Source organism: Lissotriton helveticus, chromosome 1_1, assembly GCF_964261635.1.
Source record: "Lissotriton helveticus chromosome 1_1, aLisHel1.1, whole genome shotgun sequence".
NCBI lineage: Eukaryota > Metazoa > Chordata > Amphibia > Caudata > Salamandridae > Lissotriton > Lissotriton helveticus.
The window spans coordinates 808,704,358-808,722,492 of NC_136057.1; the positions used below are offsets into that span (position 1 = coordinate 808,704,358).

Below are 18,135 nucleotides of genomic sequence, written 5' to 3' on the forward strand. Positions count from 1 at the left end.
ATTTTAATTTTATATACGAGTGTGTTCAGTGGTGACGCGTGCACCAGTTAACTCGAGCGCCACCACCCTTAACAAAGAAACGTCATTTACGAATCAATATGCAGCTCTTGCTCTGACGCTGCGATACTTCAGCCACTTAGGTCGCAGCCCTGTTATGATATTACGGCCTCTTAACCAATGGGAATGCAGCCCTGCTATGACGCTGCGCGTCATCAACCAATCAGGGCACAGCTCCTACAGCACTTAGCTATAATCAGTACGCTGCTCCCCAATAACACAGTCTAATAAGGTATGGAAATCCACGATTAGAAGCGCATTTCCCTCACGCGCTATTACCACACAAAGGCAGGCTTTATTTAATGAAAACACAGCCACGATCCTCACCCAATCAGAGGACAGCTCACGGAGCCTCGCCCAATGGAAGCAAAGCTCTGACAAAGACGCGACGGCGTTTTAGCCAATGACAGCGCGGCGGCTGACGCAAGCAGCCGCTGCAGCTGGCAGCTCTCCCCTTCGTTCCTACTCGCTCCTCAACAGCCCCTCCTTCACCAAATATATTTGTAATACAGCGTGTTACGCTTGTGGCATATCATTAGCTGAAACAAAGTGCATGGCAGTTGCAGTTTCGAGCTCTCTTCCCTCGCGCCTCAAATTTTATTGTTTATTAAGCTTTGGGGCACTTATAGAATATCTATATCATGAGCAACCACTTTAAACATAAAAACGCTGTCATTCAATCACAGCGTTACTTTGTAGAGCGTCTTAGCCAATCAGAGCACACCTTTGCTGTGACGTTCCGAATATTGTTAGCACTCCCTCTTCAGAATGTTATTAAATTTACTTGCCACACACATCAGCCCTGTTCTAAACAACAGAGCTAAAGAATCAAGGGAAATTTAGGAGTAGTGAGACACTTTCTCGGCAGACAGTGATCATTTTAATCGAACATCGAGCAACAACCAATCAGAGAGCAGCTTTTCATTGACAATGCTGACGCTCTAGCCAATCCGAGCGCGGCAATTCTGACGTAGGCAGCTGCTGCAGCTGCAGGCTCTCTCCTCACACGTTCTCACTCCTAAAACCAGCCCCTCCCTTACAAATTTCGATCGGGGCACAATTTAATGGTTTTAAACTACGGAGAACAATATAATACTATTTTTAAAGCGTGGAATGTTTATAAAATGAATACTAATCGCTTTTTACTTATTTTAACGAGTTTAATAACGTGGAATATCTTAATTATTGCCTAATTAACACAAAACATTCTAAAATGCTCCTGAATGTTTTAAAATAGCACAGTTCACCTTTTAATACTTTCCAACTATGCTGAACACTTTTGAATTGAATTTTATTAACGTGCAGAGCTTTTAAATGTATTTAAACACTGCACAATATCATAAAAAGTCTTAGAATGGTACAGACTTTATCCTGAACTTTCCTAAGTACCTTAAAATTACTTTTGGTACATTTTAGTGAATATATAAAACGAAACACATCTGTCTGCTTCTCTAATTAGGATAGTTTACATACATTCAAGTATCCACACTTCGGAATAGACGGCGCTATTCACACTAAGGATAATTTCCATTTGCCAGTAGAGCAACTCTTACTCTACCCTTCTAACACGTAAGAATATGAACTCATTTTGCTCTGAACCCACCGCGAAGTGAAAGTTCTAAGAGTTCCACTTGAACATACTTTACAAAACAATCACGCACTTTCACACTGAAAATTCCCTAACTTCAGTCACACATGAAATCCGTACAGGACTCTCACCTGTTTATAGAAATCATGCACCGTTAGCAAAATAACACCGTTATCCGTACAGGACTCTCACCTGTTTATAGATATAAAACATGTACCCGTACAGGACTCTAACCTGTTTATAGATAATCATGCACCGACATTACCCTGCCCTTCACTCAAGCTTGAATATAACTAATACTCTTATCACAGTGAGTTTTATGGAAGGCGCTTTGTCCCTATTCTCATGCTGCTCTAATTTCTTAGAAAACCCTCACTATTACAAGATTCACACCTAGCCCTAAAACTGTGCTGCACGGCGACAACACTGTATTGCACGGCGACAATACTTCTGGTACACGGCGATACCAACAGTGATACTCGGCGATATCACAGAAACAGATCAGATATTCTGCATGACTACCTTCTCATCACACAGTTTTTGTACCGGTACACATATAGCACAAAATAAACAAACTCAACATGTGTTAAAACTTAATCCTATGAATTTACCAACATATATGTATCATGCATGTAACATGTATGTCAAAAACAACATATATAAACCGTCCTCTGCTACCAGAAATTGATCCAGCGCTCTCACCAAAATATTGCACAAATGACACTATCTACTACCAACAAAACTTACACTACAACACTAGGCCCATAACAACAATAGAGCGCTTGAATCATGAGGTGATAAGATCTAAATATAGTTGTTTAAACCATCTGCAATAATCAAGACCAGCTTGTCATTTTAGAAAGTTTATTTTAACACATCTAGAAAAACTTAGGTTTTGGTATTTTATTAAACAAGCATTAGAAAATGTCATAAAGAAAGATTTATTCAGTATTAATAAAAAGAGCATAAATCAAGAATTATTATTCATTAGCAGGAATAAGTAAAATTAAGTATTTTCCAAAATCCTAACTATATCTCAGTCTCTACCCTCATCACCTAGTAATAAAGTATTTAATAAAAACTCCTGTCCTCACGTGTAAAGTCCATCAGCATAACATCGTCCTCCAGAATTCTCGAGCGTAAGCCAACTATGTGTTCTCTGAACCTATTCTTATACCCTAATTTTAGCTGAGCTAACTATTTTTCACATTCCAGCAGACGAATTCTAGTTCTCCATTGGCTGAGCCACCTCGTACCACAGTAAACTGTGACACCTCTTTCTTGCATGCCCGGGCAAATTCACTAGTCCATTGTTCATTTAGAAGTCTTGGCAGCTCTCCTTAGACTGCTACATTTTGTAGCAACAGCTTCCTTTTTAACCTTGAGCTAGTCAGCTCTGAACTCTCGTGGCACGTTAGCAAACGTTAGCAGATTTCTCCAAAAAGTCATCTTTTTAGCAGTTCATTCTAAAACCTTTCAAAATAAAAGCTCAGAGGCCTTTTCCATCCCTCTTGGAATTATTTTCACTTGAGCCATTTTCATCATTAGGCCTCTTTCAGAAAGCGTCAATTTTTCTGCGCCACTGTCCCTGCGCCACTTTTGAAAGGGTACTATTTTCCTGCAGCCATCTCTAAGCTTCACTTGTAAAACTATTATATAAACAAACACAAAGAATAATTAATGAAAGAAATACAGTTTGTTCTGTTGCCTCCCATCATTGCTAATTATTAACCCATTAGTCTAAATTACCTAGCAGTAAAGCACAAATAAAGCAGCATTTTATATCTACCTGTCTTCATGAATCCATAAAACCTTATGTGCACCTAGAATAGTAGAAATGACATCACATAGACAAGGGAAGCAAAATAAGCACATGCCATTATTTTAAAAACAGCTGCAATTAGTTATGACATGACAATAGACAAGATTAATTTATTATTTTCTACATACATAAGAATGCAACATAATGCACATTTATGAGCACACATGTTAGTTTCCCACATGTCTTTTGTGTATGCAACTTTAAACTAGGTTGAATTATTATACACACAGCACAAATTATTAGCATTATTAATTTATTTATGGAAGTGTGACTTCACGGGTTTAAACAGATTTCTGTTTTCTATCCCGCTCCATCAGGTGCATGGGTATTAATTTTTCTCTTACTGTCATGTTTGGTTTCTCTTGTCATTAAATGTAAATGTGTTTACCTCTCTAACAGAATCTACAGTGTATTAGAACATTGGAATGTTGGGAGCTCCATTGAAGACAGTGGAGTGCTTTGGGCTTCTAAGGGGTCATAAAAGGCCGGAGCTCTAACATTGCAGTGTTTTTCTTTGCAGCTGTTGCTGTGAACAACGGCCTCATGGAGCCTGAGGGGATTTCAGCCTCCTTGGACTCCGTGAGGCCATTGCTATATTTGTTAGAACATTCTGCCCTCTAGGGGTTACATTTTGTAATAGCCTTATTGCGCTCCATAGCTGGGCTATACTGGCATTAAAGTCCTGCTCCCTTGTTAGAGGCCCTCGCGTCAGGCCTTTAATGCTGGGGCGGGCCTTTAATGGTCGGTACAGCCCGGTATGGCGGGCTGTAAGACTGTAATATTTCACTGCGTCTGTCTGTTATGTTCACCACCTACAGCGCAAATTTCATCATCTTTGTTTGACACTTTAATTTGAATTTGGTTAAATGTACTAATGTGTTTTCTTCAGGATAGGGTCACTACTCTCAGCTTCCATATTTGTCCCAAGATGTTTCATTATGGGATTTTTGTTTTCATGTTATGTTCTGTTATGATAGGGGGTGTTTTATATAGCGCTCAGCTACTCGGAGGAGTGTCCCGGCGCTTCAGACCTAACACGGACAGAGGAGCGGAAAGAGGGGGGGGGCGGGCGCTACTGAACAAACAGCCAGGATTTTAAATCCTTCCTAAAAGCCAACAAGTTAGCATTCCTGTGAAGGGTGACAGGCAAGGTGTTCCACAACTGAGGAGCCAGGCGCTTAAAAGACCGGCCGCCAATCCGTACTCTTCTTATGACCGGAACCGACGCCAGGGCCAGCGACTCTGACCTCAGGGATCTAGAGGGCTGATAGAAAGCCAGCCGCTTTTGAATGTATTTGGCGCCGGAATTATGAAGAGCTTTGAAGGCCAGAGTAAGTGCCTTGAAAACAATACGTTTTCGAATGGGCAGCCAATGAAGAGTCTGCAAGAGATCAGAAGCTCTGGTTCTCCGATGTAGGCCAAAAATGGCGCGCGCAGCCGAGTTCTGAACTATTTGCAGGCGTTGAAGAAGATATTCTGGCAGTCCAAGGTACAGGCTATTGGCATAATCCAGGCGCGACCCAATAAGAGCCTGCACCGTAATTTTCCTGTGTGCCAGCGTGAGCAAAGGGAGGAATTTTCGAAGCACCTTAAGAAGGCCAAAGCATTTGCCTGCTAGGCCAAGAATCCGGGACTTCATCGATAGATCATTATCGATCTTTACTCCAAGGTTCTTGGCCGTCGTGGATGCAACCGACGGTGGAAACATATCCCCAGGCCACCAGGACTGCCAACTAGGATCAGACCAACAGCCAAAAAAAGAGCACCTCGGATTTATCCGAGTTGCACTTGAGGCAGTTTTGCTGGAACCACTTAAACACGGCCCCCAGGCAGCCTCTAATGTTCTCCCCATGAAAATCAGACCCCTTTCCACAAGTGAAAAGGAGCTGAGTGTCGTCGGCGTAAGACACGACAACTTTGGGCAACACACAAAAAGATGTCCCAAAAAAACAGCCAGAACTATTGGCATTGCTAGTGGTTGTATTAACAAGCTATCATTGTTAATAATGACAGACTTTTCTTCCTTTTTCAGTGATATTTTTTTTAAGTCTTAAAGAGGAGAGACGAAGCAGTGACTGCACAAATGTACAGAATCCATGGTTGCATTGCATCAGTTCAGCTCAAGCGGCCATTCTGACCCTTGTGCACAATATTATAGAGTCTAGTCCCCCTGCCTTTGCTGTAGGCTCAGTAAACATCAGGCAACAAACAGGGCAGCATGTCCTTTTCAAAACCCAACAATCAGACCACCAACCTCATGTTTTCAAGCCCCAGTCTGACTAAGCACAAACGCTGTCAGGGATATTTAGGAACGGAAACCTAGATGGCATCAAACCTAGAGCTCTTTCTGATTTGATTGTATCTAGGTTTCCGTACCTAAATATTTATACAAGCGATTCCCCTTGTGCTTTAAGGGTCTTCTCTGGTTCCACCGTTAGATGCATTAAAAGCAATTGTGCAAATAAAATGTTTATATGGGATGGGATGGGATTATGGTTTGAGTGGGTTCTGTAACTGGAATAAAGTTAAAGGCTTGTCTATAAAGTCACATTTAAGTCTTTCTAAGTCTTCCATGATTCAAGTAATAAGAATGGAAACAATATCAGTTTCTTGGTACTTTATACTCCTCAGCCTCAACATGCATGAATTCAACTGCTAACAAGGAATTGCTTTGTGAATATTAAACTTGAATCAAACATTGTAACATGTGGCCATATTCATCATTCCTGTAAAGAGGAGGAGCTTACTTGATGCAGCAAAACATTTTCCTTTTATTCTTTCAATTCATGCTTGGTGAAATCTTAGGTTGTCTGTCCCATTGGGGTATGCACAGCACGTAAACAAGAGTTTTGATAAAGGGATGGGTTCGCATTTGATTGGTCTATGTGTTTATCATTGTTCTATGTTCCACTTTCAATGTGACTGTTGACATGACTGCTTTTGTCCCTGTTGTCATCTGAACACTAAACATGACATATTGAGTTGCGCGGGTCCACATGTCCTTCTCAATATAAAGGATCAAATTGTGTTTGTAAATTTGGGGCTCAACAAGTTACTTATCTTCAACCGAGTGGTAGCATCATCATAGCTATGACTGTAGGGAAATGAGGGTCCCTACAGCGTGCTTCTTTATTTACTGGTGCTTTTGCCACCAATGCCTCTTAAGAGTGTTCAAGATTCAGGCCAGCATGTCTGAGGAAAGAGGTGAAGGAGATGAATATTTATGAAGTGTTACATATATTCCGTTTGTACTTGCTAAAGTTCGAAATTTGGGGTGATCCTGGCTGTACTTTCATTTGTAGGATGGTTTTGTAATTATGTTTGTATGTTTTATGAAACACTTTAATTCTGAAATAAACATTATGAAGATTATTATTTAGTTGGATTTTGAGAGATGGGTAACATTTTTAACATTCTCTGCGGGACGTTGCCAAGTTTCTGAACCCTTAATGTTATAAGTGCATTCACTCTCAATAAACTGTACGTTGCATTATGAATGCCAACATAGCCCACAACTGCTAAAACAAGTAAATAAATAGTTTACTAAATTCAAGGAGCTGGTCCTTTGGCAGGCTGTCGGTTAAAAGAAGGAACTATCATTGTATTTAATGTTAATTGTGTTCAGGAATATGTAAAAAATGCTGTTCTAAATGGCAGAGTTTATCTGGTTTTGACCCAAGTTTCTGACATTTGTGCCTGTATACTACTTTAAGTTTTCCTTTCATTACTATGCCTCTTTTAGGTGTGTTGCATCTAAGGCCCTCTTCCTGTGTATGCATGCACACAGCGTGCTTTGGGCCCCCCCAAGCCATTCGCTTTTTAGGTTACCCCCCTTCAACCATTGCTAGTATGACGTGGCCTTTCATTTTGTAATCGTCCCATGGCTGGTTGTTGAAGTTTACATTTAGTGCATACCCAATCCTGATTTGCTCCCACACCAGTGTGACTGCCAACTCCTGGGAGTTCATAGGTTGCTGCTGGGCGTGGTGTTCTGGTGGACCGCTCCTCTCTCAGCCAAAGACCCACCCAGATGGCCCCTCTTTCTGTTAGTCAAAGGCCTGCGCAGATGGCCTCCCCTTTCTGTCAGCCAAAGCCCTAACCAGTTGCCCCCCCCTTTCTCTCAGCCAAAGACCCACCCATATGTCCCCCTTTCTGTCACCCCCCCCCCCCCCCCCCCCATCCATGTCCTATTCCTGTCTCCAATCCCGGCCTCCAGCAGGAAGCAAATGGGCACACAGGGTACCCTAAGCCAATCACAACGCTGCAATACAGAGTTGTGATTGGTCTGAGCGCTGTGGTTCAGCACTCTGGCAAGGACGGGGAGCCTGTGCATGTTCCTTACCAGGCTGTGTAATGCAGCCAGGTGGGGAACATGCAAGGTGCGCATGACTGTTTAGCTGGCCCAAGAGGGCCAGTCAAGCAATCGTGCTCACTTAGGGAGTGCAAACCACTCCTCCCCCTGCTCTGGCCACCCCACCTGCACTGACTGCAATATGAAAAATAAAATGATAACAATGTTACGCTATTCTCATTTTATTTTTCCTTTTGAGCAGTGGGGCGATGCTCCTCTGCCGTAACGGAGGAGTCGCCGCTGCAGATGGCTCCATTTTCTCTTAGTCCATGGCCCACCAACCCAGTCAGTGATTCACCCACAGGGCGCTGCTTTCTCCCGCTACGGAGGAGCTAGAAAGCTGCTGACTCATCGCTGTGCCTGCTGCTTTTTCCAGGGAAGCAGCCCATGTCTAAGATAACGACAATGACATGACATGTTGACAGGAGCATGTGTCCTTTCTTTCTTTTGCAGAACACTCCGTGCATGTCATTAGTTGTAGAATAAGCAGTGTTACTCATTTGATATTTTCCGCGTCATAGGATCAATGTTTGTCCTTCCGTGTGCTCCTTGGCTCGCTTGCGCAGCTGTGCGGCAATTACTGTAGCGCCCAAATTACCGAGTGCTGGATTCTTAGAGGACAGAATGAGCCCAGCCAATGACAGTCGATCAAGGGCGTTCTTGGCCTCGCTGTCATCCTAACTTAGCTCTTGCCTTCTGGTTAAATGGTAAAAGACCAGGGCTCTGTTAGTGCGTGTGGGGATAATGCAAAGCGGCTTGAGTGAGAGGAAAGCTGACGAATTTAATAAGTCAATGGAGAGATATGTCAAAGGTGAGGCATTGCCATTAGTGAGTATATGGAGGTAAGGGGGCCATCTTCACGCCTTTGGAAGTGTCGCAGTTCAGGAGAGCGAGAACAAGCAGCAGTGCATATTCCTAGAATAACCATATCCCTGGTATCCCTGTTTGTGAAGTCATGGTGCTTCAGTGCGCTAGCCCATGCTGTCCATGTGCAGGTGCACGTGTCAGCTGGCACCATGAGTGTGACCTAGCTGCTGTCCACGTCACTCAGCTGTTTGTTCATCTGTGTGACCCTGCTGTCTGTATTTATACAGAGCGCCAGACCCTGCTTCTGCCGTGTTTAAACCCTGTACATTACAGGTTAGGCCTGACCTATACGCTTGGCACATACTTTATTTTGCGAGCTAAGCGCACAGTTTAGCGACCATTAATTTAACAAGAGGATACTGCCGTTTATTGCAGTAACTTCTCAGCGCTATTTGATTTCGAGATCCTCTTATCATTAAGATGTTACAAAAATGTGTTTTATCGAAGCAGTTTTTTTGTAGACTGTTGGTTTTACTATGTTCTGTTTTATTTATCAGGCAGATGCCATATTTGCTCTCGAAAAAGGATATTCTCGGTCAGGCGCGCAACACAGACAGTTTTTATTCAGCTTCTTGCAGCCGCACCCGAGCACTTCACGGTGCTTTAAAATACCATGTACGTGTTACAGAGGCTTTCTTGTTTTTTCACCCATTCATCTCGACTCTGTCTTTTGCTGGAAGAATTAGCACCCTCCCCACCCCCCCCGTCGAAATTGTTAGTAGCCCCCCTCGAAATGTTGTTCTAGTTGCGCCTCTGTTCTTGGTAGCTGTCTGACTTCTGGGCCTATCCGCATTTAATATCGAGGTTTTTATTAAAGTTTTATTTTACATTTTGTGAGAGCATCAAGATTGAGCAGAACAGTTGCTAAATGTTCTGTTACTTATTTGCCAGCCACAGTTCTAAACCCGCTCAGAGATTTGCGCCTTTTCTAAAGGCCTCTTTAGTTTTCTTCTGGATTCGTTCTTTTGTATTATTTATGTATTCATGCTCTGGGTGATTCGTTTTTAGAAAAGACAAGCTATGGCGCTGTTTGTGCCTTAATGAAGATGCTACGGTTCCGTGTCGGTACTTTTGCCTCTAACTCTTGTTTTGTTGAATCTGCAGCGGATGCTCTTCAATCAGATCGGCGATAACTCTCTGCCCCGAAGTGACCCGAACCTTTCTGCCCCCGAGAAAGGTAAGTTTTAATTGCATATGGAATGCGGTGGTGCGTTCTTTCTGCCTGACCTCAAGCTCTCTTCTGCTGAAGGATATCATTTTTTCACAGGAAGACATACCTAACTAGCTCATGCGTGGTAAGGGCCGTCATTACAGGGTTGTGCAGGTCAGCGGCGCGTGGGAAGAGAAACATCCAGGGATACATTTGTAAAATAATGATTTGTGTCTTTGAATCCCAAAACTACCCTGTAGGTCATTGCGGGGTGTCAAAATGTCGTTTTATAATTCATCATGTTTTTCTGTCCCCTGTGCTTACTCGGCATTCATTAAAATATTGCAAGTTCCCTCGTTCAATCTCTCTAGTCTAACTGCTGACGCTATCTTGGAATATTCCCCAACCAGTGAGGTGCAGAATCAAATTGGAGGATCGTGATGACGTACGCGTTAAAATAAAACAGTGAATTAATGTGTGCAATTAAAACGTATCATAAACATGTGCATTTATAAGTACATGTGTTAATACATAGACCAGTAGCAACATGCATGTTAGAACCCACCAATCAAAATATCGTGACTGCATAAGACCATGAATATGAAATGAACAAAGACATCTAACATAAACATATTAATCGATGAAGGGCACTGCCACAAGATTAAAGCTTGAGCAATAAGGGACAAAAAGGCAAAAGACCTGTCTTTACAACTTGTTGAAGTTGCAGAGAAAGTTCGGAGGAATTTGGTCTAGTGTATTATGGGTCCCTTCGTGGCATGAATGCGTGGGAGACAGTATGGTTTTGGCTCTTACTGTTCATTTTGTGAAGTGATTACAGTATGACTTTGTGTGTGAGATTTCTATGAGTGGTTGTCAGCACGATTAAAGGTGTTTTGCATAGACACTGTTTGTCCAAACTTTTTATAACTGACAAGGCGAAGTAATATTTTCTGGTGGATACTAATTACCAGAGATGGCTCTTCTTAGAATTCTCCCCCGGCATCAGACTGGATTTGGAAACCCTTCATTAGCACTCCTCTCATGCGCCACTAGATGGCTCTGTGCGGATCTGCTTTGGTTCTCTACCTCTTTGGAAGGGATGGAGCAGAGTCACAAATAAGCGCCAAGCCTGCATGCTAATGTCAGTTTCTTGCCACACCTTCTGACGCAGATCCAGAGCTCCACTCCCAATTTGGTTGGTCTTCTGACTTCTAAATTGATTTCTAATGTGCTAGGGATTGATGTCCCTACCTAAACCTCCAGGTTCCTTACCATAGCACAATTACATAAAACAAATGTTGGTAACAGACTCACACAAGGTGTGTGTCTGAACTTTGGACACTACTCTAAGTTGCCCGATAAATATGCCTTTAGGCACCAGAAAGTGATCTGGGGCCAGGAGGTGAAGCTGTATGTCGCCGAACGCAAGAAGATATTGTGGTGTTTGTGAGAGGCCCACTCCCACTGCAAGTTGAAGACACAGATTCTGTTTCACTTGCGCTCGAATTTCTATAGTAAGGTAAAGTCCAAATGCAAATAAAAAAAACAAATCAGGACTCTGCCCCATCCCACCACTCAGAACTAAAAGAGACGTTAGGAGGGCATCTGGATGCCGTTCACAGTCGTTCTTTCAGTTTGCAGAGTTGATTGCTCATCTTATTAAGATGCCACCAAATTTCCAAGGCCATCAGTGACTCTGCAGTAGATTAAAACCAGGTTTTTGGTGTGCTTCTAGTTCCCTCTGTCATGCCTTTGGGAATCGAGGAACCGGTGCATCCTTTCTCTGGCATCTGATCACTTGGGATCTTCCTTGGGCCTGTACCAGCTCTGGTACAAGCTTTAGATCTGGCTCATAGATCTGCACCAGGCCCTTCAACATTGATGCGTATAACAAAATCACCGGTGTCAGAGGAGGATCAAGTGCTTATTCCAATGTCCAACAAGAAATTGACTTCGGCTCGATCTTGACCGATGTTCCGCTACAAGATTACACAAGCGCAACCAGTTGTCTTGGATCCTGACTTTGACCTGGTGCCTATGCTTGGGAGGACGCACCAGCAGGGGCTCCACTGTCTTTTTGGCTCTGACTCCAAACACACTAATCTATTCCTTTCACCCCCAACAGCACCCCTTTGGGTGTTCGTGAATGTGACGGTGGTGGTCACATCCGTCTTCTGAGGTAAATCTTACCAGTTTTTTCCTACCTTGACAGCTGGCTTGCCACAGTGAGTCATAGACCACCTCCAGCCACCTGCAACACTGCCTGATGTTATGGATTCACTGTCAACAGGCCGAAGAGGCACCTGACTCCTTTGCAAAGGCTTCCATTCATTGAAGCTGATTTGGACTGAGTAAGGTTCTGGGCCTTTCCTCCGCTCCAATGACTGCAAGACATTCAGGCTATGAACTTGATGCGTCAGCCTCTGTCCTGGATCATGGTTCTAGACCTCTTACCCAATTGCATCCTCCTTGGAAGCTATGCCAGGTGGCATACGCCAGCTCTGCAATAGAATCTGAAGTTCCAGTCGGCCCTGCTGCATGGAAATCTGGCAGATCTCATCCAGATCTTAGAGGACATGGTTAACGATTTGCAATGGTGATATTTTGTCCTAAATTGATCCTTCTGCAGCCCCCAATCTCTTTCACCTCCAGAGATGATAGTGGTCACAAATTTGTCCCTTTTTGGCTGGGGAGGTCACCCGGGGTAGGTCGAGATCAGAGGACTATTGTCTCTTTCCAAAGCCTTCTCCACATCATTCTGTTGGAGTAGCAGACAATGTATCTGTCTCTGAAGGCCTTCCTGCTGTCCATCAAGGGGAGGCAGGTGTAGGTTGTCATGAACAACACCATTGCCTTGTGATATTGTGATAAGGAGGAGTAAAGTGGGGTCATGGGTTCTGTGTTTAGAGGCTCGTGTCTCTGGGGTTGGTTGGAGTGTAAAGGCATTTCCCTGATCACAAATTACCAGGCAGGATCCCTGATTTCTAGAGCGGATGAGCTGAGCAGCTGCATCTGGCAGATCATGAGTGTCATCTACATTCTTAGGTTGCGCCTGACATCTTGCAACAAAAGGTTCTGGCTAGATTTTTTTGTCACCATTGAGAAGGTGCAATGTTGAAAGTTTTGTGCTTTGGAGTTTCTGCAAGAACACTCAGGAGATGTGTTCTGACTAGAATGAAACACAAGGTATGCCTTCCTGCTACTGCCTTGACTTCTAAAAAAGATCATGAATGACTGGGCCCAAGTCATCCTAGTGTCTCTGGATTGGGCTAGGAGAGTGTACTAGCTGTAATTTTTTAGCATGAGCTTCTGTTCTGCTATCAGGCTATCACTTCACAAAGATCGTTTGTCACAGCACTGGAACAAAGTCGTTCACTTGAATCTGTGCAGTTTACACCTACATACGTGGAGATTAAGCAGCTGCAACCATCTACCTTTGATCTGCTGTCAGTAGTGTAGGATGTCATCCGGGCCCCCAGAAGCCCTGCCACAAAATCCATCTAAGCGTGGCTCTGGGACTGATTTGTAGCCTGGTATGAAGCTCATAAGGTCAATCCCTTACAGGCAAGCAGTTGGACTTGCTTTTTTTTTTTATCTTTGACCCTTGAGGGTATCCACCAGAAAGAGTGTTACCGAAGGTAACCCGCTTTTTCCTCACCTGTCAGCATTCCAAAGGTCTGGTTGAGCAAATCAATAGAACCATTAAGAACAGCATTCAGTGGGCACTTATCAATAGTATGGATGATTGTCTCATGGTGGGGAAGATGACAAGAGTGTATAGGTTGATATTCCCTGTAACTACAGGATTATTTATCTTTGGCGATGTTGCTAGAAGTGTTTCAGATACTAAGCTAATCCATTTCTGGTATGGTTTGTCTGATAGCCAATATGACAAAGGGGACCCCCGAAGGACGATTATAGGTAGAGAGCCAGGGAAAGAAGACCAATATTCACACAAAATAACTCTACCTATTTTACTTCAATATATGCTGTACGCCATATGTTCGGTAGGACACTCTGGCTGAGTGTCCTACCGAACATATATAGGGCGCACTAGATGAGGCCCCTCCCCTGAGTTCTATGAACGATGTCTCTCTGAAATAGCGATGAAATATGCAGAAATGTTTATGAATTTCAGTATTTGAAAGCTAAGTTTGAAAACTAATTTTACTTTTCAAAGCTTTATTCGACAGCAGTCATAAAAGCATTTTCACCCTAACACTATACAATAAATACTAGATCTAAAATACTTACATAAAAAACAAATATTAAACAATTAGTGCTACAAAGTTGATATATGGGTTTAAAAACACTCCTTTACAATCCATACAAATTTTAATAAGACAAGTATTAAACAATTGATGCTGACGAATTTGATAAGTGGATATAAAACATTCCTTTACAATCCATAAAATTTTTAGTAAAAAAGAGAAACCTGGTTATCATAAATCGTTAAGTTGCTTTGCCCAATAGCGTACGTGTGCGAATTGACCATGCCCAACCAAGAAATTTTGCAACTGCAATTGCAAAATAGGGTGTACAATCTGATTCTAATATTCTAAGTGCAACTATTTGCCTATGAGTCCCAAGATTACGACACACTGGTTTTAGCCATTTCCGGCGTGGACCTGCATATATAGGGCAAACAAACAACAAATGAGAGACATTCTCAGTTTGATCTTTACAATGATAGCAATATTCATCCCTTGTTGATGTCCAGTGTTTCGTGAATGCATTAACTGGAAGCGTTCCAATTCTAAATTGGAAATACAGTTTTCTGTCGTGTGGCTTTTCAATAATGTCCCAATATGTTTCACACAGTGGGACCATTTTAGTATCTAAACGGCGACCAGTTAGGTTGGAACTGCATCCAGAGTAGAAAGCTGTAGAGTAGACCATCTCCCAATATATTTTCTTCAGGATTGCCTTTGTAGGAAAGCATGACATGTCCGGATTTCCCCAAAGATGATCTAACTTCAGCTTGACAAGCAACCCTCAAAGTTCTTTTAACCACGAGATTGTATGAAATCGGTCCATAGTGATGACATCAGCCAATGCTGCAGCATAATGGGCTAGTTCAGGAGTCACCATTAAACTTCTCCAATATAACAGTGGGCGCAGTCGAGCAAGGTCCACTACACTTTTCCTTCCCAGGTCAAGCAATAAAGGGACTATAGGAGTACTTTGGGGTACCATTACTAGCCGCCGTAGAAATCTATTCTCCGCTAGTGACAGATCCTTTAGATTTGAAAACCCCCATAGTTCTGAACCATAAAGGGATGCGCTAATTACCTTCATGTTGTAAATCTCCAGGGCTCAATTTACTGGTTTAGTCAGAGAGGCACGATGTTTAAGTGCTACTACGCCTGCCAACTGGTTAAACTTTAGAACTGCCATATCAATATGGGTATTTCATCTCATGTTGCCCTGCAGAGTCACACCTAAGTAGGTAAAAGCTTCTACTTGTTCCAAGGGAGTGCCATTATAAGTAATTACACCTTTGAATATAGACCGTTGGTTCATGCACATAAATGTTGTCTTGGAAGCGTTCAATTCTAGTCCACGCATCTCACAAAACTCGCCAAATGCATTAACTGCCTTTTGTAGACCGCTCGGGGTGCGTGAAAGTATTAGCGTGTCGTCCGCAAACATGAGGACAGGCACGCGTGCACCCGCTAATGTTGGAGCATCAGTCGGAGTTCTTTTTAAATAGTCCACTATGCCATTAATATATATTGAAAACAATGTTGGGGCCAGGACACACCCTTGCCTGACCCCACGCTCCACAGGGAAGGGCTCAGTTACTTCGCCCTGAGCACCCCACCTGATTTTAGCATAGTTATATTCATGCAGGCGAACCAGGAGTGTAAGGAGTTCTGGGCTTATACCAGCTTCAGCAAGAACCCCCCATAGCTTTGGTCTTGGGACTAAATCAAAAGCTGACTTTAAGTCAACAAAGACAGCGTAGAGAGGGCCATTTATCAAGGTCACATTCCTCCAGTAGAGGGCAATAAAAAAGAAAACCTGGTCGATGGAGCTGGTTAAGGGGCGAAAACCCGCTTGATACGGCGACAAGATGTTATTTTCCACTATCCAAGTTTGTAGCTTGTTCTGCACTAGTCGACCCATCAGTTTTTGGGCTGAATCTATAAGGCTGATGGGTCTATAGTTATTCGGGAGATATTTATCGCCTTTCTTAATTACTGGGATTATTTCGGCTCCCTTCCAAGAAGAAGGTACTTCTGCACCCATTGCCACTGCATTAGCTAGCCATGCAAAATACTGGCACCATGATTCTCGGTCGCTTAAAAAGACAACAGCAGGGATTCCATCCATGCCTGGCGCTCCCCCCCCCCTGTTACACAATCCAAGGCAGTGCTAACATCTTTGACATTGAATACATGATATTTGTAATAAACAGTGGGTGGCAAGGTATAACAATCTGGAGCCAGGTTACAAGCATATTGGGGTTTAAAAAACTCTATCCACTTGTTTTTGGGAACATGATTTTGTGGGGGGGGCAGCAATCCCTCCCCTGTCCCATTTTACAATAGCCCAAAATTGGTTTGAATCTTTGGCTGCACATGCAAGCTTCAACTCACACCAATATTCCTCATCCCACTGTCTCTTGGCTAGTTTTAGTGCATTTCTATATGAGTCCCTAGCCTTCCTTACTAATTCGATGTTCCCTGATCTGAGTTCACTGCTCAGGTTCTGACGAGCTGATCTACAGTTTTTATCATACCACCCCTTGGTTGGTTGGTTTTTAGTAGTCTTGCTTGGATTTATTGTTTTAGGAAGAATCCCTGGAGTCACTTAAAAAACTTGGTATGAACCGCCATCAGGATTTCTCGGAAGTTTGGTTTGTTAGTAAGGGGTTTTAGGTTGTTTATTTCCTTTACCACTACTCTCTTGAGTTCATCAACCCACTCAGGGTCTGTTACCAGCTTTCCCCATTTTAGGTGACGCTGGTTGTTTGAGCAGACTACATCTAGGGTCACCCTGGCCTCCTCAATACTTTTTTCTGTGGCCTCTTGGTAAGATTGGAAGTCCAAACAGAGAGGGTTATGGTCACTTTCAACCCTTTTTTTCACAGTCATATCTAGCAATTTGTCCCAAACTCTGATGTCCACCAAGAAGTAATCTATTCTACTAGCTGCCCTGCCATTGTCAAATGTGTTACTCCCTTGGCGATCAGAGGATGTGCGCCCGTTTGCAGCTCTCAGGCCCCTTGCCAGACATAAGCTCTTAGTTTGGAAAGCCACGGCACTCCATCTCTTAACCACAGCCATCTCGAGCTGGGGAATTCCCCATTTGCTGTCCTCCTCCTGGGCAAGACACTTGTCCTCTTCACCCAAAGGTTCAAAGGTGGTGTTGAAGTCCCCCCCCAACAATTATTGACAACTCCAAGGGCAACCCTTCCAACTCTTGATCAAGGATGGATATAACTTCAGAGGTCCTCCCCCCCCCACCCCCCTCGCATATATATTAAAGACAGCCAACCCTTGACCATTGACCCATTTTATATTAACTGCCAGTATATCATTCGTTGCAATGGATCTTTGCTCAATTGTACAGTGTAACGATTGGCGTATCCAAATCACCAAGCCTCCTGATGGACGTCCTTTTGCATTTTTTGTAGCCGGGATAAAAAAATTAAGATATCCCTGGTGATGTACTGGTGTCAAAGACCAAGTTTCCTGTAGTAATATAATGTCATAATGGTCGATGAAATCACACCATTCCGGCGATACCAATTTATTTACTATGCCAGCAAGGTTCCAGGAGATAAAGGTGAGTTTAGGTTTGTCAATATTTGAGCTTACTTCCTCTAGGCAAGTAGATTTTCCTAGGTTCTCAAAAGGTGGAGGTATTTTTGGGGCCTCTATTTCCGAGGGGGTGCCAGAGGGATTAGTTAATTGGGATCCGGGAGCCAACCCAATTGCCTGCTCAGAGCCGTTTACTTTATGCCATTCAAGGACATCCATCCCCCCGCCCCTTGTGTGAATATCAGGGATTCCCCTCCTTCTTACTACCTGTGTCGTGGCCAGTAAACACTTCTTTTTGGCTGTACTTAGGCTGTTGGTCACCTTGAGAATGTTATGTTCCAAAGATGTGCTCCCTTCGAGTCAATCACACTCATTTAGATTGGACAGTGCTGAAAACCTGTTTTGAAGACACAGACCCCAGTCACTACTTTGGCCACCCCTTGCCTTCCTATTAGGTACAACAGACCACTTGGTCCTCAACACACTTGAATTAGTGACAATTCCTCTTCTACTATAGAAAAAGTCAAGGGT

At 43.2% G+C, this 18,135-nt stretch overlaps 1 protein-coding gene across 2 annotated transcripts in view; it reads left to right on the plus strand.

Annotated features, from left to right (window-relative positions):
* The window catches only part of DOCK4 (dedicator of cytokinesis 4), a 1,604,094-nt gene that overhangs the window by 1,526,211 nt on the left and 59,748 nt on the right, over positions 1–18,135 (plus strand). For both annotated transcript variants that reach the window (XM_078674485.1, XM_078674490.1), the window contains one exon: positions 9,790–9,862. In XM_078674485.1, coding sequence (XP_078530611.1) covers positions 9,790–9,862 — 73 coding nt within the window. The remainder of the gene's footprint in view (positions 1–9,789; positions 9,863–18,135) is intronic.